The 23,607-nt window shown below is 42.8% G+C and overlaps 1 protein-coding gene across 1 annotated transcript in view; it reads right to left on the bottom strand.

Annotated features, from left to right (window-relative positions):
* Positions 1-21,591, bottom strand: part of LOC127601820 (phosphatidylethanolamine-binding protein 4) — a 48,113-nt gene extending 26,522 nt beyond the window's left edge. The window contains exons 1-4 of the mRNA XM_052067489.1: positions 21,439-21,591; positions 20,833-20,936; positions 20,589-20,715; positions 1,189-1,287 (exon numbers count right to left, since the gene is read on the bottom strand). Coding sequence (XP_051923449.1) covers positions 1,189-1,287; positions 20,589-20,715; positions 20,833-20,936; positions 21,439-21,465 — 357 coding nt within the window. The 5' untranslated portion in view covers positions 21,466-21,591. The remainder of the gene's footprint in view (positions 1-1,188; positions 1,288-20,588; positions 20,716-20,832; positions 20,937-21,438) is intronic.
* Between the last annotated feature and the right edge of the window lie 2,016 nt (positions 21,592-23,607).

Below are 23,607 nucleotides of genomic sequence, written 5' to 3' on the forward strand. Positions count from 1 at the left end.
ACATGGGCAACGCAGGTCAACACCCACGCAAGTGACATGGAAGGGAATTGTTCGAGAGACTCTGCTGCGCCATGCTAGTCTGTCTGGGCACCTTGTTTAGTTGCGCATGGTTACGCTAATAGCAAAGGTGATGCTTATTTTCATTTTTGTAGATGTGCATATTTTTTTTCCCCCTCATAAATGAGCCAAGGTTCGTATTTGCAGACCTAAAATAAAACACAAGCGCAGCTCTATAAATCCTAAACGCACTATTGAAGCTGAATCACAAGGAATACATATCCCAGATGCATTCCATTTGGATTTTTGAATCAACGATGCATATATTTAGCGGAGAGCGACGCCGTCTGAAGCAAAATGGGAGCAGCAGAAGCGTCTTTTGTGCGTCTGCTTTTCAGACCACTCGTCTTAATCTATGGAGTTGATCTCCTGGTTCTGTTAGGATTTAAAAAAGAGAAAAAAAAGTCGACAAATATTTGAGGCAATCGGCAACTCGACACACATTTGGAATGCAACGGCGCACAAAAAAAACGAATGTACAAAAGGAACGGAATGGGAAGGGGAAAAAGGGGAATCGGAGCGGTGCCCAATTTGGGGGTGTAAAATATGGAGAAGTGTGGATCATCGGGGGAGCAGCTCTGCCTGGGGGAACAGATGAAGGGAGGACACTGTGCCAAGATCTCTCCACTGGAGGGGGCCCGGGATGGGGGGGGGCAACTGAGTTAGTGGAGGAGCTCTATGGGAGAACGAGTGTGCGCCTCGCACGCCGCTTTCCTCAATCGCAGTCTCACACGCCTGCATTGACACGTCTCAGGCTGCGTGCAGCGAGAGGGAAATTGCTGCTGACAGGCCCTTGCAAACTTCACAGCCATTTAGAAAGACTTACTCCCACACTTTTGTCACAGGCGTTTATGGCGGCGGGTGCACGATACCAAAAATTTACATTTTGCAACTTGGCGTCGCCCTTTTCACCAAGCTGGGCCTCGGGATCATTCATAATTTTCGGCCCTGGCGCACATGTAAAAACATGAGCCGAGAAAAAGTCATCTGAGCACATGAGGATGTCCCAGTAAAGTCCCGATTCGAGACCTCAGCAAAGCATTGAGGAGGAGAAGTAGAAGAAGAGGAAGAAGATCGGCCCCATTTCCCATCACGTGATCATATCATGAAAACGCTGTTGGCAAAACGTACCTCTATGTCTGCGACAACCCAGTGCCTCCAGTAAGACATCACCGGTGAAGAGCGACTTGGAGCATCAGGATCAACCATGATCAGAACGTACTTGATCAACTGCAAACACAACAAGAGATCCATGTCATCATCATCATCATCAGAAGGATGCTAACTAAGCTAAAAGCTATGATGGCCAGTCCCTCCCACCCCCTCCAGCCCGCCCTGACAGCACTTGGTAGCTCCTTCAGCCAGAGACTGTTACACCCGCGCTGCAAGAAGGAGAGATACCGACGCTCGTTCCTACCGACTGCTGTCAGGCTGATGAATAAAAAATAACAATCATTCATTCATTCATTCATCTTCCGTACCGCTTGATCCTCACTAGGGTCGCGGGGGGTGCTGGAGCCCATCCCAGCCGTCTCCGGGCAGTAGGCGGGGGACACCCTGAATCGGTTGCCAGCCAATCGCAGGGCACACATAGACGAACAACCATCCACGCTCACACTCACACCTAGGGACAATTTAGAGTGTTCAATCAGCCTGCCACGCATGTTTTTGGAATGTGGGAGGAAACCGGAGCACCCGGAGAAAACCCACCCAGGCCCGGGGAGAACATGCAAACTCCACACAGGGAGGCCGGAGCTGGAATCGAACACGGTACCTCTGCACTGTGAAGCCGACGTGCTAAGCACTGGACTACCGGGCCGCCAATAACAATCATAATAATAATAATTAAATGATGTGAAGGAAAATTGTAAATAGTACTGCCATTTATCCATTTTGTGTTCATATTGCATTTAATTGAAAGATGTTTGTTGTTTTTTTTCCCTTTCTTCTTTCTTCTTTCTACATACATTCTTGCTGCTGGAGGCTGTAAATTTCCCCAGTGTGGGACGAATAAAGGATATCTTATCATCATTCAACTCAATGATTGCTTGACTACACCACAATGATTTACTCTCATCACCTCGGGTTTGGTTCAAATGTCACTCTGGCGTAATTTTTTTTTTTTTTTAAATCAAGAACGCTATCAATGTGCTGGTCTCTCTGTTGCGGTTCGCGAGCCCGCTTCTGAAGCATTCCGCTGTATTCTCAAACCTGGCATCATTTAGCTTGGCAACAAAACCGTTCCGACAATTCCAGTCGGATAAAACCAAATCCTCTTGTTCAAAACGATCACAGTTAACTTCCTGCCACTTACCAACTATCTTACTACCCCTCAATCTGTCATTCGATAAAGTGAGAAAAGAAGCATCTAAAGTGACACTTGATCACACTTATTGGACGCTGACTTGGCGGTCTAATTGCCGGAACATTTTCATTCTGTCTGTCCCTAAAAAGTTACAGACTTATGAGAACAGATTGAATTATTGCGAGAGCACATTTGTCATCTCTGGTCCTGCGCCCAAAATCTGCCAGACCATATGATAGTTTTTTTTTTTTTTTTTTAATGTTCACTTCCTCTACAAAACAGACACATGAATTGCAGCCGTTTCTCGCCGCGATGCTCTCCTAACGCATCGTACTTAGAGCTGGAAAAAAAGAAAAAAGAAAAAAGTATTTAGCCGTTTCTGTCAACAAGAAATTAAATTTCCGTTTTGTTGTTGTCCTATCAAGTCATTCTTAGCATTAATCCAAATCCACTGTACTAGCCTATGATCGAGTAGCAGTCATGTATTTTTTTTTTCCTTTAGACGCTCATTTTGAGAAGGATTCTCTGCCTACCTGACAAGCGGTAATAAGCGTAAACAACTAAGCCTAATAATAGGATAATACTGTCGTCTCAGCGATAGCGCCTGCAAGGTAACACACAGACACGCCGGCAACAATGGAGCCTCCTCCACAGCCTGTCAAAAGTGACTCTATATCAGTGACCCCCCCCGGGCACCTTAGCAACCATGACCTGTTGCCTTCTCGCGAGTTCTGTAATCCTTATTTGAACATGTTTGCTACCAGGCAAAGACGCTGTGATAATGGACTTATTTTCCGAGTCTGATGTGTTCATCACACGCACACGCGTGCGCACACACACACACACACACACAGACTTGGAATTAAACATGACTCCCAGTCACAATTATCACGCAAAGAAATAGCCATTTGCAGCATATTTCATGGATGGAGACAACATTTTCTTAAACAGTTGACATTGTTGTGTCAACTGTAATTCCTGATGCTTTCTGGGCATATTTGGCTCTTGAATAATTTCTACCTGGTAGAATTGCGCCCGGTCCATCTGGCACGGGCAGCAGAAAATGCAAGAGAGGATCCCTGCATGCTTGCACTTCACACATTGTGGCATGTACCCTTCTCTCTCTCGCTCTCTCTTACACGAGGACATTTTTTTTTTCCCTCTCCATCTGTCAAAATCCACATTAATTGCGCACAGATATGTGTGAAAGACTCCAGGGAAAAACAGATGCATGCTTTGCCATCTGAAATAATTTAACAGGGCTCAAATGAACTAAATGTTGTATCAAAATATGTTTGAACAGGAGCACATTCAAAGAAGTGGAGACTGGAGGAGGGACAGACTCTTGAAAAAAATGTATCGTGGAAACTCTATGGACTGTTATCATCGCTACCAATGAGAAATAATCATTATAGTCCACGCAATTATATTAACTCATTCAGTACCAGCCAATTCTGGACCAAGTCTGAAAAGACGTTTAAAAACGTCTTTGGGAGTGAATGAGTTAAGTTTCACTTTTTGTAATGCTATTATTCATTTGATCGATATCAAATGATGAGTAGTTGTGTGTTTTGATTTTTCCCCCCCCTCGCCCCCACCACACACCAAATGGTGGCCTGGGACTTTTATTTAGATGGGAAGGATAGTCTCTTGAGGTAATAGGGCTATATTTTTGAAATATTAAACATGAAATGCAATTTATGTAAAACAACCATGTTTTTATACTTGGCTTCTTGACTAAATGGGGCACAATGCCTACTTGAGGATATACGGTATACAAAGTGTCACTCGGCACCATCAAGCTCTCCGAGTGATACGAAGGCCCTGAATGCAAACTGGAGGTGGGAAAGATGCAGGGTGGATCCTCTCGGGATTAACCCCTACCCCCAACAAAAAAAAAGGAACTTGGGATCACACCGTATGGTCCGTGCCCAAACATCCGTTACCAGCTACCTGAAGAGAAAAAAAAAACCCGGTGATAAAAGAGCTCGTTAGGCTTAGCCAGGCTCCTAGTTGCCTAAAAGCTTTGCATTAAGGGTTACGGAAGCTGCATGTTTATTAAGAAAATAAAATAAAAATCCCATAAGACCCTTCTCCTCCGGGCCAAGGTTTGCCTAAGAAGTTGAAGGCTACACTTCTGCATGTTGAAGCTTCCATATCGTGAAAAATGAGGATTTGTGCACAAATAAAGCATATTAATCACCTCGGGGATACACCATTATCCTATTATCAGGCTTGCCTTTGGTTGCTTAAATTCTTTACTCTTAAGAGGGGTACTAATCACTTCAAGAAATATCCCTGTGAGGCACTTCCTGAGAGGCTGAAGGTGTGCAACTATGAAATACAGTGGAACCTTTCGAGTGGAACCTTGGTTCACTTCCAACTTAGAACTGAAATGCGTTTTCCCATTGAGACGCCAATTATAATATCGTAAAACCCTTAACATTAAAGGGTTGCTTTTTTTTTTGGTACACCTTACTAGATGCCATACACGTACATTGTACGCGAGGGGTGTCAAACTCATTTTTTGTCACAGGCCACATTATAGTTACAAGTTCCCTTTGAGGGTCGTTATGACTGTGAGACCAAGTCAAGAATAAGGTTTTATTCAACTATAGTTCGAGTTACTGTGATGAGGGTTTTGGTAAGAAAACTTAGTTCTTGTATTTATTACACATGAAATTTTGGTACAAATTTTAGCAGTCATCACAGAAGTCAACATGTTTGCTTTGCTTTCACGGGCTCCATCAAATGATGTGGTGGGCCAGATCTGGCCCTCGGGCCTCGAGTTTGACACCCGTGGTATACGCTCATCTCAAATCAATTTACTGTCACAGGTTTTCTGTGGGTGTTCCTGTGGGTGGTCATATCCTTTACACATTGGACAGGGGATCAAAAGGTCACGTGCAGTCAATGTTGGCTTTCGGCCTTGCCTTTTGATGACGATGTATACCAAATTCCTTGCAATCGTACGTTGAGGAATATTGTCCTTAAAACGGTTCGACTATTTTCTCATGTAGTTGTTCACAACGAAGCGAACCTCGCCCCATCTTTGCTTGTGAACGACTGAGCAATTAAGGGAAGATTCTTTTATTGCCAATCGTGGCACCCACCTGTTCCCAGTTAGCCACTTCACCTGCGGGATGTTCCAAACGGGTGTTTGATGAGCCTTCCACAACGAAGGTTTGAAATCTGTCTTGTATTTGTTTTGGGGTTTTGGAATGGAAGGTTGCACAATATTACACTCAATTGAATCAAGTCAATATGTGAATAGTTTTGCAGCCCATATTGCTATCGTGTAAAGATTTTTAAAAATGGAATTCCCACCCAATGCCACTAATGACAACTAGGGAAAAAAAGAACAAAGAGCAGTTCAGTATCTCCCCGGATGTAAACTCCTGACTTACCTTTGAGTGAACTCTGCTGGGGATGAGAATCAGAGAGTTGTCTAATCGCTCCTCTCATAGAGCGGCCTATGCTATCGAGCGCAGCTCTGCTAAGTGACGACACCACGAAGGGCAATTGTGAGGTAGCGAGACGAGGGGAGGAATGGAGAAAGCCCCTCTGCGAGTTTATAAGTTCACGTTTTATCCCTGACCCGATAAGCAAACAGTGTCGTCCACGTAGCGGCCTATTAATACACCCGTTGCTTTATCCTCCCTCCTCATCTAAATCAGAGCCAGCCGCCGTTTCATTAAATGGTTAACAACCATGCACGCCGCTCGACCCCGGGGCTTGGCAACGCATCACTCTGAAATCCCAGTTTAAGTCTCAAAAACATTTGAACTTGTTTGGTAATTAACAGGTATCTGTGTTGTGATTAAAGAGACAGCGAGGGCTTGGCTAGCATCTGATGCAGCTTAGAGCAAGGATGGAAGATCGATCGCTTCATACAGATAAAATACTGGAAAACGCGAGAAGGTGTAAAATGCAGAATTTCAAATGATGACAAAAGGTGGTACTTAATTTTTTTTCTACACAACCTTAATATCCAGTCATCAATTTTCTCCAGGGCTTGTTCTCATTCGGGTCAAGGGTGAGCTGACATTATGGGTGCGCACAATCAAACAACCATTCACACAGATATTACACACACACACACGCTGCTTGAATTATGAATTGAGTTGGATTCATTGCCCTCTTTTCTAAAATGTTTGCAAAGCAAAAAAAAAATAACAAACTCACAAGTCAGATCATTTGTATCTCAAGGCACCACTGTGTACCGTCTCAATTTGAAGACAGTACACCGGTGAGAGGCTGGCGGCGCGACAGAGTAGGGAGATTGACGTCTGCACTATTGTAAGGGTCACAAAATGGAGTCAATCTGAGTGGTTCTGGTCAAAACGGGTCAAACAGGCAGCAGTAATTGAATCCCGATCAAAAAATGGGGGCCTGAACAGCAAAAGATGAAAAGGAGATGGAAGAGGTCACTCAGCCACCTTACGGGTGAGATGGCTCTCGTTTTCATTAATAACAGCCTTGATCCCATTTTTATGTTCAAAAGCTAGGAAACCTCCTATTTCCCCCTCTGGATATTCGCATCATGAACGCCTCCACGGTTGGGAATATCAAAAACAAGCCACAGAACAAATGTTGCCATTTACCCACAGCACTATGTAAATTGCAAACACCGCGGTACATTGAACGCACCACAATGATATTCGTAACTGTCATACAAATGTTGAGCAAAAATGTTTAAAAAAAAAAAAAAAGTACAGTAAAGTAAAAGACGCCGGTGTAACATCTCGAGCCGAGTGGTTGGTTGTCGTTGTTGACAAATAAATAAACAAATAAATAAATACAAATAAAAATGTGTTCATTGACAAGCTTCTCAGTTCGGAATCCGTTATGCTTTCAGTGCCGTTATTTCGTTTGGGGTTTCATTGGTGTCGATACACTCTCTTGGAAACTTGAACTCGACGCAACCAATCGCAACTCTGTGCAAAGGAAGCTAGCGCTAATTAATCAGTAAGTTCCAGTGGAACAATTGAAATGAGTGTCAAGTTGCGGCCGGTCATGCCAACAACATTTCGATCCGAGTATTGACAACTTTTGTATGTACAGCGAACGCCAACAAAGCTCAGCGTGTTCTTAAGTGCCTCGTGCGGCAAGGCTTGCTCACTACCTAGGAAGGAATTAGTATCAGCCTAGGGAACAATTTCTGCATTTCTCTCAATACTGACAACTTCTTTCACCACAGCAGTGCTCATGTTAAGCTTATTAGTCACCCTGGATGCCATCTTGCTAGCTGTGGCTTCCGACACTTTCTGGTGGATGCTTTGCACACCTACTCACTGGCGTGAAAGCGAATCCCTGCAAATGCGCACGCTCAAGCACGGTGAACCACCACTAACAGGTGCTTGAGAGGCAACGCATAGGAATATGAACTTCATATCAACGCCATGCTAAATGAGGCCAACGTATTTTTTTTTTGACATGTGCCGGCAGTGATGCTGATCAGAACAGAGCACATTCAAACAGGGTAAATTATAACGTTTGGACTCGTGGCCGTAATTACCCTGTCAAGCAAGCAGCGTGCTCTGAAGTCAAAGCGTGCTGTTCCATCAACATTGAATGTTTTTCCTTTGCTTCAAAAGCAACAATCACTTTAGAAAGTTATCATAAATATACACCAACGAGAAACTTTGTCATAACGTTATTAAACCGAGGTGAGGAACTCATGGCCTGTGAGCCAAATACGGTATTTGATCGCTTCACATGTCAACATAAAATTTCAATTTGAATTCACAAATGCTCATCATATAACATTGGCACCATTTCTTTGGTCGTGAATTTAGTTCAACCCTTCAGCAAAGCGGACGAATCAGGACGTTTCCCGGCCTCAGAGATAAGAGGTCTTTGGTCGCAGTCCTGCAAATCCTGTAAATGTCCTGCCCGCGCTTGCGGAGATTTTTGTCCGGGTGTTGCGGTTTCCTAACACGTGTGAATGTGAGCATGAATCGTTCTTTGGCTACATTTGCCCAAAGTCAGCTGGGACAGGCTTCAGCTCACTAGCGACCTTGATGACGACAAGCAAGAACAGTGACCAGTCCTACTCGTGGTATATTGGTACCCTCTAGTGGCACATGAAAGTATCACGGCTTTAATACAGTTCAGTTGTATTTAACTTTTAAGGTCAATACTTTTCATTTAAACTCCAAGAATTGTCGTTAAATGCATGTCCAATACATTCTAACTGATTCATCATAAAATTAGTTTTATTTTTGTTATTCACTTATGCTATAGATTAGAAACTGGATGGATTGATTGTGAACCTCTGAAGCCTGGTGGGGGCGGGGGGGGGGGTGTCCCACTGCTGATATTTATCTACATCAGAACATTTGTTGTCTGCCAGTTATACATAATCCAAAGAGTTCATTCGAGCCATGATGGAGTCACGCTGTGTATAATTTAAAAGTGTGCCGTAATGTCGACCTTACTCGCAGTTTGCTTCATGCATCGATGATTTCAAGAATTTACACAACATGTCGCAGACAAAATCTCGCTGCGAGTTGAGTCCTAAGTGCTCTTGACACCCATTTCTATTTGGCCCTCGGAGTGGTTCAAGGCGTCAGGGCTGTTCACAGGCACTGTGTGTTTCACCAGCCAAGATGGCTTCCACATTTTTTCTATCATGATTAATTATGGTTTCTGATGGTAGTACAGTGAGAAAGTGTAAATTATTCCCACATTTGCTAGTGCCCTCCGTGCAGTCAGTGTTGTGTAGGAAGATGCTATTGACGCCATCCATGGATGCCGACCAAAAGGCATCTACATGGGGTGGCAAAACTCGTGATTATTAAAGGAGAGTGAAGGGAACGAGGGGGGGCGTCGGGGAGAGTTGTGTCATCTGAACGTAGTCCAGACTGCCAGTTGACAGGGCCCGATTTTCCAGTATGGAAGAGCCTCGTTTCAGTGGGCGAAGTTGGGTGTCGGGAGACTCGGAGAGCGAGGACTGCCCAAAGCTTGGAAGCTTGAAAGAGAGTATTTCAAACAGACAAGCGCCGTCTGTGTTCCAGTGTCACCAGCCCACCCGTCTGACAATCAGGGCCATGTCATCACTTGGGCTCTGACTAATTCAGGGAACACTCTTTGCGGCTGCTGCAAACATACAAGTCGGTGGGACCCTTGTACCAAAACGCGGTGGTAAAGTCAGACAGTTCACGATTGAAAAATGAAATGAGCACTTGGCTAAAACAAGAGTTGGAATTCAAACCCAACAGTGTTACATCTTGAGGTTGATTTTTTTTTATGACCTCACAGAAGGATACCATAGAAGTTGACTTTACAGGCAACTTCAGAAATGCCCTCGATTCAACTACAGGAGAAACGCAAATACATATGACAAATCTCCAAGTCATCAATCACAGGATTGCTCTGCAAACACCTTCCTGGCCCCTGGTCCTTCTCTATTCATGTCAGGTGTCACCAAAATGTAATTTTTCTTAAAAATGTTCTAGACCAGGACTGCTCAACCAGTTGACCGGTAGTCCGCGGACTGGTCTCAAGTCAACCGCGGGGGTATCGGGGGAAATGGGTGTACACGTGAGCTACGATAGTGATGTTTCCGCATTTTACACCCCCCTCCAAAAGAAAAACAAGTGCATTCCTGCCTCACTATGTCAAGTAACAAATAAATCGTCTTTTAATTCTGCACAAAATCCCCAACACGTCTTTTAAAAAATGCATTGTGCTATAGTTTAGCTATAGTGCTTGGACAGCCGGTTGAAATGGAAAAAGTTAAAACATCTGACAGATCATTTTGTGCGTCTTGATATATTTAGTGCCGTCACTGGTAACACGACGGAGAATGGCATTTATAATCACAATGCAGAAAGTGTTATCAGAGGAGGTACAGGTTTATGGTTCAAGGGCCCGTACATTCAGAGAGAACAAGCTCAGCCTTTCTGCTTGACACACTGATAAAGACAACACAAATAAAAGCGCTCCAGCTCCATCTTTGCCTCTCCCCAAGGGGAATAATATATCACCCATCTGAATGTGGCACATATTGAATCATTTCCAGCGCAGATGATTCATTTGAATAAATCAGCCGCTCGTATTTTGCCAACTTGAACCGATACTGAAATAAGGGGGGTGGAGGGGGGGGGGGGAATAAATTAATTAAATTAAATATGTGGTTAGATCTAAGGAAGGACAGGTGTTGGGAGTGTTCTATAGGAGTGGTAATCCTAATCCCCCTTTCATGCAACAATTAATGACTACAGCAATAATCTTGGCATATATGTCGTCGCAATTCCTTTTCGACTGTCAACCGCAACCTGCCTTTCTCACACAGACCGAATGCAGCAGGAGATGTTGCTGCAGGCAGACAGGATTTTCTCCTGGATTTGCATAAATGTACAGCAATAATTCAAGAAATAACCCAGAGACGGGCTGCTGTGACCCACTACGCGTTTCCCTTGTCCTCGCAATATGAACTCGCGCTAATCGACAACCAGAAAAGCTTGGCCTGAAAATAGGCCTCTCACAAATATGATTGATGACAAACGTCAAAACTTTCAACCCCTTTTGACGGAGAGCAAAAATCTGAAGAGCAGATGTGCAGGATCAGCCTATCGGCAAATGTGTAAGAATAATGATAAAAATAAATAAATCTGCATCGTGTGCAATGAAAGGGGTTATTTGCACGTTAAAGCAAATAGACACATTCTGACACACAAGCACGTACAAATCCTGTTGAGCCGAGCGCAGATAGCCTAGCAGGCCTCCGAGGCACAATTAGGATTTCACGGAAGGAAGAAAATCTACATTCCCGCACACATGAAAAAGCTCCTTTCTACCTCTCTACAACAATATCAACTTTTCACTTAAGAGAACAAAAACCTGAAGCGCCACTCTATAGGATTTGGACAAAGAAAAAAAAAAAAAAAGTTCAGTAAAATACGATGGTTCGGGAAAATCCAGTCCTAAGCCACCCAGTTCCAATCAATTTCTTGTATTGGATGCGACATGAAAAGAAGTAAGCCTTCATGGTTTGCTTGAAGTGCTGGTTTGCATTCAACAACATTTCATATATGGAAACATAATTTAAGACTAAACACCTGACGGCTGTTCAGTCAAAGTTAAGTTAAAGTACAGGACAGGTTCCAAAAAAAAAAAAAAAAAAAAAAAAAAAAAGAATTTTGGTGATATTTGATGGGCTGTGCTAATTGCTGCTTATATACGGTACATTTTAAGTTAAATATGATATTTTTGAGATATTTTGAATTCAAAAATATACTAGTAATTCATTCATTCATTCATCTTCCAAACCGCTTGATCCTCACTAGGGTCGCGGGGGGGGGGTGCTGGAGCCGATCCCAGCTGCCTCCGGGCAGTAGGCGGGGGACACCCTGAATCGGTTGCCAGCCAATTGCAGGGCACACAGAGACGAACAACCATCCACACTCACACTCACACCTAGGGACAATTTAGAGTGTCCAATCAGCCTGCCACGCATGTTTTTGGAATGTGGGAGGAAACCGGAGCACCCGGAGAAAACCCACGCAGGCCCGGGGAGAACATGCAAACTCCACACAGGGAAGCCGGAGCTGGAATCGAACCCGGTACCTCAGCACTGTGAAGCCAACGTGCTAACCACTGGACTACCGGGCCGCCCTATACTAGTAATTACGAAACAATATTTTACTTTTTTTTCATTTGGCTTTCTGGTGACGCTACCACAGAACGGTCGCATCTATTCGACCAAGCAGACGCTAACATAAAATAGCATGCCGTTGAAACGATAATGGCTCGTGAGTCGCAAGCTTGCGCATGATGCAGACGGTAAGAATACGCACGTTATTAGCAACGGCTGCTACGTCGCTAGGATGACTTCTTGATGATGAAGTGTTGTGTTGATGGTACCTTCATTTTGTTTTGAGAGCTGTCCACTTCTTTTCAACTTTGTTGCCAATTGTGGGTCAATACTCCCGTGAAACACATAATGTCAACACCCCTCTGCTTGTCGTGGCGGGACAAGTTTTAACAAAATTAACTTTCAGCATAGGACGGGGCCAGAAAGGGATGTCTCCCCCCCTCAAAGATCATTTTAATAATATTCTTCCGTCATGCCATGAACTGATTTTACCTTTTTTTTTAACACTACAAACTGCCCCTTTATGGTCCGTTTTTTTTCCTTCTAAATAATCAATCAAAAGCTACTCAGCAGTTACTCAGTGCCTAACTTGTTTCTTCACCAAGTACTTGGTCAAATATTTTTGGGAGGATTACTTTTTCCTTGTGCGTCATGATTTTAAAGTAAACGTTGGCTTCACAGTGCAGAGGTACCGGGTTCGATTCCAGCTCCGGCCTCCCTGTGTGGAGTTTGCATGTTCTCCCCGGGCCTGCGTGGGTTTTCTCCGGGTGCTCCAGTTTCCTCCCACATTCCAAAAAACATGCGTGGCAGGCTGATTGAACACTCTAAATTGTCCCTAGGTGTGAGTGTGAGTGTGAGTGCGAATGGTTGTTTGTTTCTGTGTGCCCTGCGATTGGCTGGCAACCGATTCAGGGTGTCCCCCGCCTACTGCCCGGAGACGGCTGGGATGTGCTCCAGCACCACCCGCGACCCTAGTGAGGATCAAGCGGTACGGAAGATGAATGAATGAATGAATAATTGAGTACAACGTTTGGTGACTCGAGCGGGTAGACAACTTAGCAGCTCTCCAAACGCCAAATTAGGAGGAAATGGGTACACTTGAACGGCTGGATGTGAACCAACTACAGGGTGCTACTTTAAATGAAGTAAGTCAACTTTTTAGGCTTTACCTGTACAGAGATCAGACTAGAACAAAGCCGAGAGGCATGTGATATATGAAAAGCGGTGGAACACTGAAGTTGCCCATGAAAACTAACGTCGGCGATGAGGAATTCAAAACAAACAAACAATCCGACGAATAACTGAAGCTGTACTTTCCGTGAACTATTGCCACAATTTATTGGACCGTCGCCACCCCCCACCCACCCCTTCCACCCCCATCATCTCCGCGTTAACGCAGACAGACATCAGGCTAAATACCATGTCAGACATCATCCACGATGAATATCCCCACATGTAAACTTCACTGCAACTGATGCAACGAGCCAACACATTTTCCCTACGGCACTTCCACAGAGCGCGAGGACAAATAAGGACTCGAGCCGGATTGGAATTTGACCGGGACCTTTGAGTTGCCTGCTCGCTGAAATGGTGCTTTCAGAAAAACGCATTGGAACAGTCAGTGCGGATATGCAGATTTGCGTCACGGCGAAAGAAAAGGTTAAACACATCATCTACAGTGTCGGACAAAGCCCTTCATATCTCCAGCAATGGCATTCGGCGACATCATGTCGTCGCTCATTATGGACAGCTCTCCTGACATTCCCAGAAAGAAACGCAGAAAGAAAAGAAAAGAAAGAAAGAATCCTGCAAACACCTACTCCGTGAAGCTTTCAATTCAGCTCCAAACCTCCACAGTGTGGGCAGCGCTGGCAGAGCCGATCCTAAGAACACTGACTGCGTGCAACAGTTGGACTAATGAGCGAACCCAAAACAAAAAAAATATTCTGTATATATGATTAAAATGAAATTGGCTCACAGCGGGCACAGCTCTGCGGAAGCAGGTTGACTTGTGCCCAACCTCTCTTCTTATTCAACAGCACAAGATGTCCACAATGCCTTGACGGGTCTTAGCGCCATGAGGGGTGCCGAGCACCTCAGCTACTCCGTCGTCGAGAAAAATCACTTTAATATGTTAAGAAGATTAAGATGGATAAATGTCGAGATACAGGGTTTTTGAAAAGCCACCTAAATCTCTTGTGTGTGTTTTTTTTTTTTTTTAATTCGGGGAGGGGAGTTGCGTTAGTCAGTTGAGGTGATCAACAAACAAGCCCACCACAAAAATTCAACGCGATTGGCTCATGAAAACGCAAGCTTCTTTGAGATTTCACAATTTAAGCTTCTTGAATTGCTAAGACCATCCCACCTTTTGCTTAATAATTTATCGACACCAACCTTTAGGACAACAAAACCACGGTTTAGCACACTGGTCACAGCCGTTTTATCCTATTTATGCCGGTTCCATGTAGCCAATTTTGTGTAGGTCACCATTTACTTTGAGAGACTCTTAAGCACCTGCTGCTGCAAGGAAAAAAAAAAAAAAAGCGAATGGACGACCAGGAGACAAAAGCTTAAGAAGTGAAAAATCATCTCTTCATCGAGTCCTTCGAGGCAATTAAAGTATTTTGCAAAATCAAGAGAGGTGGTCGGGTTTTTTTTTTACAGATCCGAGCGAGTGTTGCTCTTCAAGGAAATGGAAGAATGAGAACTGCAACGATTAATTTAAGTGGATTAACAATGAATCCACACCTCGTTTCCTCGGCTTCTAATGTATAGACCGAGCAATTTTATCATCGACTGTCCTTACGTTGATCAATGGGCCTGATTAGTAGCACCACTTGCAATGTCAAAAGATTGCGCGGCAATTACAGGACCAAAAAAAAAAAAAAAAACAAACTAAAACTAAATGAAAGAATCCTCATATGCCAATGAAAAACTTTCCCCATGTGGAGGGGGAAAAAAAAGCCCAAACATCTTAATTTTATCTCCCAAATGTGTATTAACCTGTTTTTCCCTTAACACTCGCTCGGAGTTAAGACAATAAGAGCACTGGGGGAGATGAAGGGGAAGGCATTATGGAGCGTTAAGCATAATGAGCAGCCCCGAAGCTGTTCTTAAAGAAGGTGAATCAGAGGATTGGGACACATCTGTAACTAAACCCTGTGCCGGACCACAAAACATTTTGGGCAAAGTGCCACTAAGCCACGCATGTGCGTCTTAAAGTAAACTTCATGTGATCACTTCACTTCGGGATTACGTGCTGGTAAGAGAAAAGAGGCTGTCAAGCATCCGAAAAATAAATAAATTAACCCAGTTTTAAGCGTAAGCACCGCGGTAATCCTTCCTAAAAGTTAGTTTTTAAATCAGTTATTATGCAAACTATGAACAGAAGAGAGTTTAGATGAGGACTGAAATGTACTTAAGCAATAAAAAAATAAAATTAACATGAGGAAGTAGACGCCTCAAATTAACAAGGAGTGAAAGTTTGATATTTTGGGTCACATCTGCTTCCTGAGAAGGCCAGATTAAAACAAAACTTTACCGTGACAGCATCACCGAGCAGTCGACAAAATGATTGCCTGCTAAATGTTACGTTCCTGTAAGTCTTAAAAATAGAAATTTAATCTTGCGTGTTGATCCAAGCGTCAGTTGCATTTCCTTCTGCACATTATGAGTTTGAACAGAGCTTCCCGTCGATGTATACGAATTGAAAAGGTAAGACTTTCCGTGTGACGACTGAATAATAACCAGGAAGCACAGGCTGGCGTTTTATTTCCAATCAGGACCTGCCGCTTTCTCTTTGCCATCAAGCTCGGTAAACTTGGTGGGCAAATGTTATTAAAATGATTGCATCTTATCATGAGCATCACCGGTAGGGTTGATCCTTCTTTGTTTGAAGTAGAGTTGCAGAAACGCAATTATTTCCGTTATAGTATAGATATGAGGCAAACGAATTTAAGGTTACGATCAGTCAAGTTACTGACTAATTGCCATCTCTAGCCGTGCATGCCAGCTTTCCCTTTACTGAATGAGAGGGGGCGGGGGGGTCTAATTAGTATATGTAATGGACTATTAAAAAATATCAATTTCACGACTTGTTACTATCCTCTCCATGGCATTATATTTTCAATAGAGATGACAAAGATGATGGTGTGATAATAATCACAGAACCGCAAATGGAACTCGTGCAACATGGAAAAGCTTCTGGCTGCTCGGTATAATTTAAACAATGAAATATCTACTTTGCATTAAAGTTAATAGCGAGTTAATTAGTTAGTTAATTAGCTAGGGCGTTCTGCTTTTCCATGTTTGTGGTTTGATATATATATATATATATATATATATATATATATATATATATATATATATATATTTTTTTTTAATCCAATACACGTGGCACATCAAACATTTTGTCACCCCCCCCCCCCCCGCCCCCCCCCCCCCCAAGTCAGATTTGTTAACAATTGTCAAGTTCAGTTCAATAAATAGATCACTGGAAAACATTACAGGACATGATTCAGTTGTTGAGCCTTGCGGTCATACGAATGCATCATGCATATTTGCTAGCCTAGCGAAACGAACGCCGTAGTCTTCCTAACTTTCATTCTACAAGGTGTTCCAGTCCTAATGTGGGGGCCTGTCAGGAATCCTGCATGGGTGGACGTGTAGGCTTTCCTGGGAATGACAGGGTCTGCGCGAGAGGAACCCCACCCTCGCGTCGACGGCATGCCAAACATGGGGGAGAGTGGGCAGCGCGGAGACGGCAAGCTGCCGTGGGCACTGCCAGGCTTAAAGCTGCCCTGTCGTCATCAGAGGCTCGCAGAAGAGAACGCCGAGATTCACCAAAACAAAACACACACACACACACAAATAAGAGGAGGAGGATCGTTGCATTTAAATCCTCTCTCAACGCCCCCACATGTTTTAGCAAAGCATAAAAATCATTCACAGAGAGCGAAAAGCAGCAAAGAAAGAGACAGAGGGAAAAAAAACACTATTAGAAGCTCAAGAGATCATCACATTGAGGCAGCTCTAATCACACTCATGCTTTAAACCCTCATTGCATCCATCCAAATGTCGACCAAAAGCAAAGACATTTGAAAGCCCTTTTGGCTTTGATCCTGACTCAAAACTCCTGTGTTGGAGTGACTTTAAAGTTTCAGTGTTTTAGGACATACATTTGTGACTTTCCATGCTATCATGATAGGAGAAAATACAACCCATGCTAAAAATAAAAAATAAAAGTACCGGTAGGCCTTTTTATCCGTTTCAATTGTATGGCCAAGTAATCAAAATACCTCTCCACCTCACTAAAAAGCATCTTCTGTCATCAGTTCCTTAGAACCAACGTTCCCCCCGACCCCATTTTTGTCCCACTGTTAACATTTTTATTCCTTGTGTCACACTCATGGGAAGATTTGTTGAGTGTTTGATCAGTTGAGCTTATTTTGTTTTGAAAACAAAACTTCCCACTGACACTAAAATATATTTGGAATGACCCCTAAATTCCTGAAACAGAAAGTAAACCGTAAAACACTAGCAAGCGTAAAATGCAATCAACTTTATAACATAGCACACGGATACACCATGGCAGCTAACTCGTAGGTGGCAAGCTAGTTAGCTAGCCGGAGAAGCTAATATTAGCAGGCTTTTACTCGGTACTCTCTTGACAAAGAGCGCAAACAGATGCGACTCACTTTCAACACAAGACACACACCGATACTCTGACCACAAAAAAGATTGGTTAAGGTGTCCTATAGAAGCAACGATAACAAATGTACAACGCTACCAAATTAAACTGGTAGCACGTCTTAACAGAAGCTTCACAGTAACTTCCTGTTCATATTTGCATTCTCATTTCATGTTAGTTTTTTACCAACATGTTTATGTTTGAGGGGGTCAAAAGTCCCAAAAAGAAAAAAAACATGAAACACAAACTTTATCACTTGATTCTGGCTTAAATCAGGTCCATTCAGGAGCACATGAGCTCCTTGCACATGATAGTCGACGTCCAAAAGACAAAGCCTTCTTTTAAAAAAAAAAGAATGTGGTCGGCTGCATATGTTGTGAATTTCAAAGTGTTGGACTTAAGCGGTTTCTGTGTATTTAGGGGTGTGTTTAAAGGCCGAGTGCCCAAGACACTCCATTACAATTACTCAGCAGGCAGGCCTGCCTCCCTTCTCAGCAATGAAGTGGGTGTCACGGTGGGTGGATTTGAGCCGAAGCAGCCACTATTCTGTACGGCTGCCACAGGTTTGCAAGGCTGAGTGGCGGAGAATAGCAGTGGCACACTGACAGAAAGCGTAGTGAACTGGCACACCAACAACACGAGCGACAATCGCAGCCCCCTTCAACGTTGCCAATTTGCTCGAGTGTCAGGGAAACAGCGGGGGGGGGGGGGGGGGGGGGGGGGGTAATTACATTGCAAAGCGAAGAAAGTTTGTATTGATTTCTTTTTACGTGTAATGGTTTTTGCCGTCTGGTCACAACAGTGAATCAGTCCAGTCAGTATTATAGGATCATAGATCAAATGGGGTTTGGGAAATAGATCCTGTTCAAACCGGACTGCTTAGCTTTTGAATCCACAGACGATATATTACATCCAGCTGGATTTCAATTACATTTTTTTTTTTAACGTCAACATCAATAGGGTGCTTTAGCACTCTCAATCGGTCTCAACACAAAACTACGATGGGATAATTCAGGGGTGGGCAAACTTTTTGGCTCGGAGGCCGCTTTTAAAATTTGACAGAAGGACCAGGTCAGCACGAGCTATGGTACATTAAAAAAAAAATTGCATTTGTTGGCAGTCCATATCAAACATCAACAGAACAAAAGCATGAAAGTACGGTCTTCATAAACTTTTTTTAAATGACAAAAGTGTTGTTGATTACTTATTTTAGCCTGTGCATCGCTGTGGATGGGTTATGATCAGACCAGTAGAAGTAGAGCGATACAGAGGTACTAGGTGGTCGAACAGATTGCCCCCCCCCCCCTGTTCTGCAACTTCAAGTCAATGCGCCACCTGCCGGTGAAATGCCTGTCATTACAAGTCCAATTGAAATGAATGCAATCATTCACATCGAACCTTAATTGTGGACCAACCTTCGGCGGGCCGGATTAAAAAGACCACCGGGCCGGATTCGGCCCGCTGGCCGTAGTTTGCCGACCACTGGGATAATTACTCTTGCGCTAATCGTCAGAGTACCGCTAGAATTCAACTATTTTAGTCATAATTTCAGTCATAATTTTTTCACAACATTTCAGGGACCCAGAAAAAGTTGACAGGGTGCAGTTATCATCCGACTTCTCTCCATTTTTCTATAGTCCTTGGATTGTGTGCGAGCCAGAAACTCTGCCAGCTGACTTTGAGCGAGGGGCCAGTTACATAGACCCGGGACTGGGTGCCAGCCAATCTCATATTGACAAAAAAACCTTTCACGCCTATGGGCGATTTAGAGTTTTCATTCAAATCAACAGGCATGCTTTGGAATGTGGGAGGAAGGCCGAAGCGCACAAAGAAATGAGCTGCGCTTTGAACTTGGGACATCTCGATCGTGAGCCAGCATGATGCCACTGTAGCTCTTTTTTTACATTCAACACAAGCATGCATGATGTAACACTTAAAAATTACATCCAGAATGAAACAATTTTTAAACAAATTCACAAAAACAAATTGCTTCTGCATTTTAAGAATTAGGGCGGCCCGGTAGCCCAGTGATTAGCACGTCGGCTTACAGTGCAGAGGTACCGGTTCGATTCCAGCTCCGGCCTCCCTGTGTGGAGTTTGCATGTTCTCCCCGGGCCTGCGTGGGTTTTCTCCGGGTGCTCCGGTTTCTTCCCACATTCCAAAAACATGCGTGGCAGGCTGATTGAACACTCTAAATTGTCCCTAGGTGTGAGTGTGAATGGTTGTTCGTCTCTGTGTGCCCTGCGATTGGCTGGCAACCGATTCAGGGTGTCCCCCGCCTAGTGCCCGAAGACAGCTGGGATAGGCTCCAGCACCCCCCGCGACCCTTGTGAGGATCAAGCGGTTCGGAAGATGAATGAATTATTCGCCATAATAACTGGGCTTTAAACTCAGATCTTGCTCATGCATTGTTCTTTTTTTTTTTAAAGATAAGTATGTGTGTAAGTAAATTGTTCAAAAAACAGTAGCTACCTTCATAGGATGCTAAATCCTGCCTACGAAATAAAGTTACTGAAAAATCACAATATGGTCTATTTGTCCGTTGCCACTATGGCGCTAACAATGAAGTTGTAGCACCACCCACTGGTGCTGGATTAGTACAGAAGATAATTACATGACAACAAATATGAAACATTAGTGCACTCTGGTGTTCAAACGGGGGAATGCCCATTTTGACTATTGAGATGAAATTTAAATCACTTCCCATGTTTTTTATTTCACCACCTCGACCGGGGGGCAATTCCTCTCCTCAAGTTCTTCCGTTTACACTTCCAGTCATTCACTCTTGTTAAATAATCAATATCCCTCTAGGATTTGAATTGAACGATCTGTTCTTCATCAAGATGATAGAAATTACAAGATCATCCGAGATGTGATTGTTGATGGTTACTGTTATTCTCTGGGATTTGACACACACACCACGGATCATGTTTTACCTCCTGTGCGTGAGGGTACCGAATAAGTGGAGCTCCCCAGATGGTGGTAAGTTTCTCTCGAAATTCCTCTGGAACTATCAGGCATCCATTAACAAGCAGCTCTGGGTACTGGACCTCAAGGTTGCCGCTTAAAGGAACAAAAAAAAGTGACAACCAGTAATAATGTTGACTTTTTAAAACCACAGGAAACTATCAAACCAGTTATTGGACCATGCTAATATAGTGCTTATTTTATTGTACTTACTCGCAAAAAGAAGCATCTTCAGGGCTCAGGGTGTGGTCTGAGGCCTCCGTGAGGTGAGACCCCGACATGCAGCCACATAAGAGCAGGAAGACGGGCAACAAAGACTGCAAAATACAATAGTGTTCAGTTAGATTAGACATACAGTACCGTTTAGCAACTGTAACTCGGGGACTTGAGGAAACACCTGTTGAACATCGCTGTCAACCATTACGTTAGCGGCTAACTTGTTTTAGTGTGCATCAGTGGCTCCCGATTTGTTTATCTCATTTGTGACATAACTAGCAGCTGTTTGTCTTCGCGAGCCTGGCGCTTGACAGGAAAAATAAAACCCGCAAATTGAAACAAAATCGCATAGCTCGCTGATTATTTTCCAGATAAACCTCGAAACGGGTCGGACAGACGAAGTGACAACAGTAATACGACAACGCAAGTCAAAAAGAGTAAACCAAGATATCTTATTTAGACGGATTTACGCCCTTGTTGACAGCAGGAAACATCCCGGAAGTTCGCAACTATCGGTAACATCGCGCTTTACTCCACTTGCCAATATTGTTCACGACGCAATAAAACTTCTAATTTACTTTTATGTGCGACGTGTAATCATACCATTGCTCCGAAGTTGTTCCTTCGCATTGCGGCTGATGTCTTCGTCAGCAACGGTTTCAATTGCTAGCAAGCTTGCAAACGTCTGTTGATTGACGTTTTTACACCTGTCGCACCACGGCGTAACTTCCTTTTTATTTATAAAAAGAGTCGAGCCCGCCCAACAAGTTGTTCGTGCCAGCTTTCCGAAGCGCGGTTCTCTTCATCAAAAACTACTTATCTTTTTATTATGATTTAATTTTCATGTTATCTTTGTCGCCATTTTAGTGTTGATAAAGTTGCATAGTGTTGGGTTGTTTCTCACTAAAGGCATTAAAGTCTAAAGTAACGATGATTTTATTTTTTTCTGCGTATTTATTTTGGGCAAGTCGCATAAAAAAAGAGAAAGAAACAAGTTACAAGTGTTTTGGGGGCTTTAAATATAAGACTAGTCATACACACAAATAGAAAGTGACGCTCCGTTATTTTTGTCGTAAATGTATTGACATATTTTCAAGAACACACGCTACAGAAGAATTCCATATCAATAAACAATACAAAGAGCTTTTTCAAAACCAAAACCACCGGATATAAGGAAGGAAAGGGTCACGTGTGGTCAATTACATTGTTTAAAAGAATGTTTAACCTGAAAGGACAGTATTGACTAAATAGATGAACCTAGACTAAAATAAAGTGTATACTGTATTTCGTTTTGGCTTAATTTGGGTGTAGCGTTCTTGTTTATTCATTCCTTTTTGTTTAAAAAAAACATTTGTTTTCATGACTTAATTACTTAATTTAAATGAGATGACATTTGTGTTGATGCTTGGACAATTTTCTTTGTTTGTTTTGTAAAAAGGGCATAGGCTTGAGAAACTGTCGCAGCACCATCTTCTTTTTCGCTTGCCTTTGTTTTAATTTCTCAACTCAGCTTCATTTGTAGAGAAATTTAAAAACAACCATATCTGCATCCAAAATGTTGTGCATGAAGTAAAAATCATACATATAAAAGCAAAGAGTTCAAAACCATAAATTAATAATAACACAATGAAAAGAAAGGCGGTCAAGAATCCGTGCGGACTCACTCAAATGTTTTTGGTCTTATAGAAAGAAGTTTCAAGTGTTGTTACCTCTATATCCAAGAATATCATCATACTGTACATACAAACTGCAACAGACACTGCATTGTTTTATGTAGTAAATTTATTTACATATTTTCAAGAACACATGCTACAGAATTCCAGATCAATAAAACAATACAAAGAGCTATTTGAGAACCAAAACCTTCCGATGACTTATTAAGGAAAACGTCACCGAGGCTTGGAACACTGACAAAACATTCAAGTTCTTTATTTTTTTTGTTTAAAGTTTCTTTTTTTCTGAATTTCCAAACAAGGCCTCTTAAACTATGCAATAGTGATTGTGCAGCATATCTCTATTTCTATATTCCTGGTGCTGCTTAAGCTCCCTTTGGTTTGTGCTTCTCTGCAGCGGGGATATTAGCACCCAAACACAAAAAAAGGGCCCTAGAATGAATTTGATTATCTTGTTTTATTTTTTAATTTTTTTTTAAATTTTACCTGATGTTGTCTACATGTCTGATGATTCATGTCATTTGAATAGAACTTTCACTATTCACTACAAAGCAGTGCAAATTTGTAGATTCAAAGTCAGAAATTTCAATATGCACCATAGAAAACCTTACTTAAATACACAGGTCATCTCGCTTGCAGTTATTTACAATTTTGACTTCCAGTGTAATTTCCCGCGGTCACGCGTTTAAAAAAAAAATTCTTGAATAATTCAGGTGTCAATGCAACAAACTAATTTTATATCCCTGCTTTCATTAGATGCTGCAAAAAAAAAAATACTTCACTTTATCTTGGCCAGAATCTTAAATTTGCTTTGTGTTGTGAGCATTCCAGAAGATATGCCGAGTTCAAACTAAAGCACTCAAACTGCACACCACTTGCTTGACCTCCACATTCTGAAATATGAACACCGATACCAACAAAATAACACTACTTTACATTCAATACCATACACGGACACTGTACTGTACATTAAGGCATGAGGTGTCGTTGATGCAAAACATCAGCAGAAGGTTCTCTAAAAGCGAAACGCCGAGGCATTCAATGCATGTTTATGAATGAAAACACACCACTGGGAAAGAAAATATCAATTCCTCTTACT

The sequence above is a fragment of the Hippocampus zosterae genome, chromosome 6 (genome assembly GCF_025434085.1).
Source record: "Hippocampus zosterae strain Florida chromosome 6, ASM2543408v3, whole genome shotgun sequence".
Lineage (NCBI taxonomy): Eukaryota > Metazoa > Chordata > Actinopteri > Syngnathiformes > Syngnathidae > Hippocampus > Hippocampus zosterae.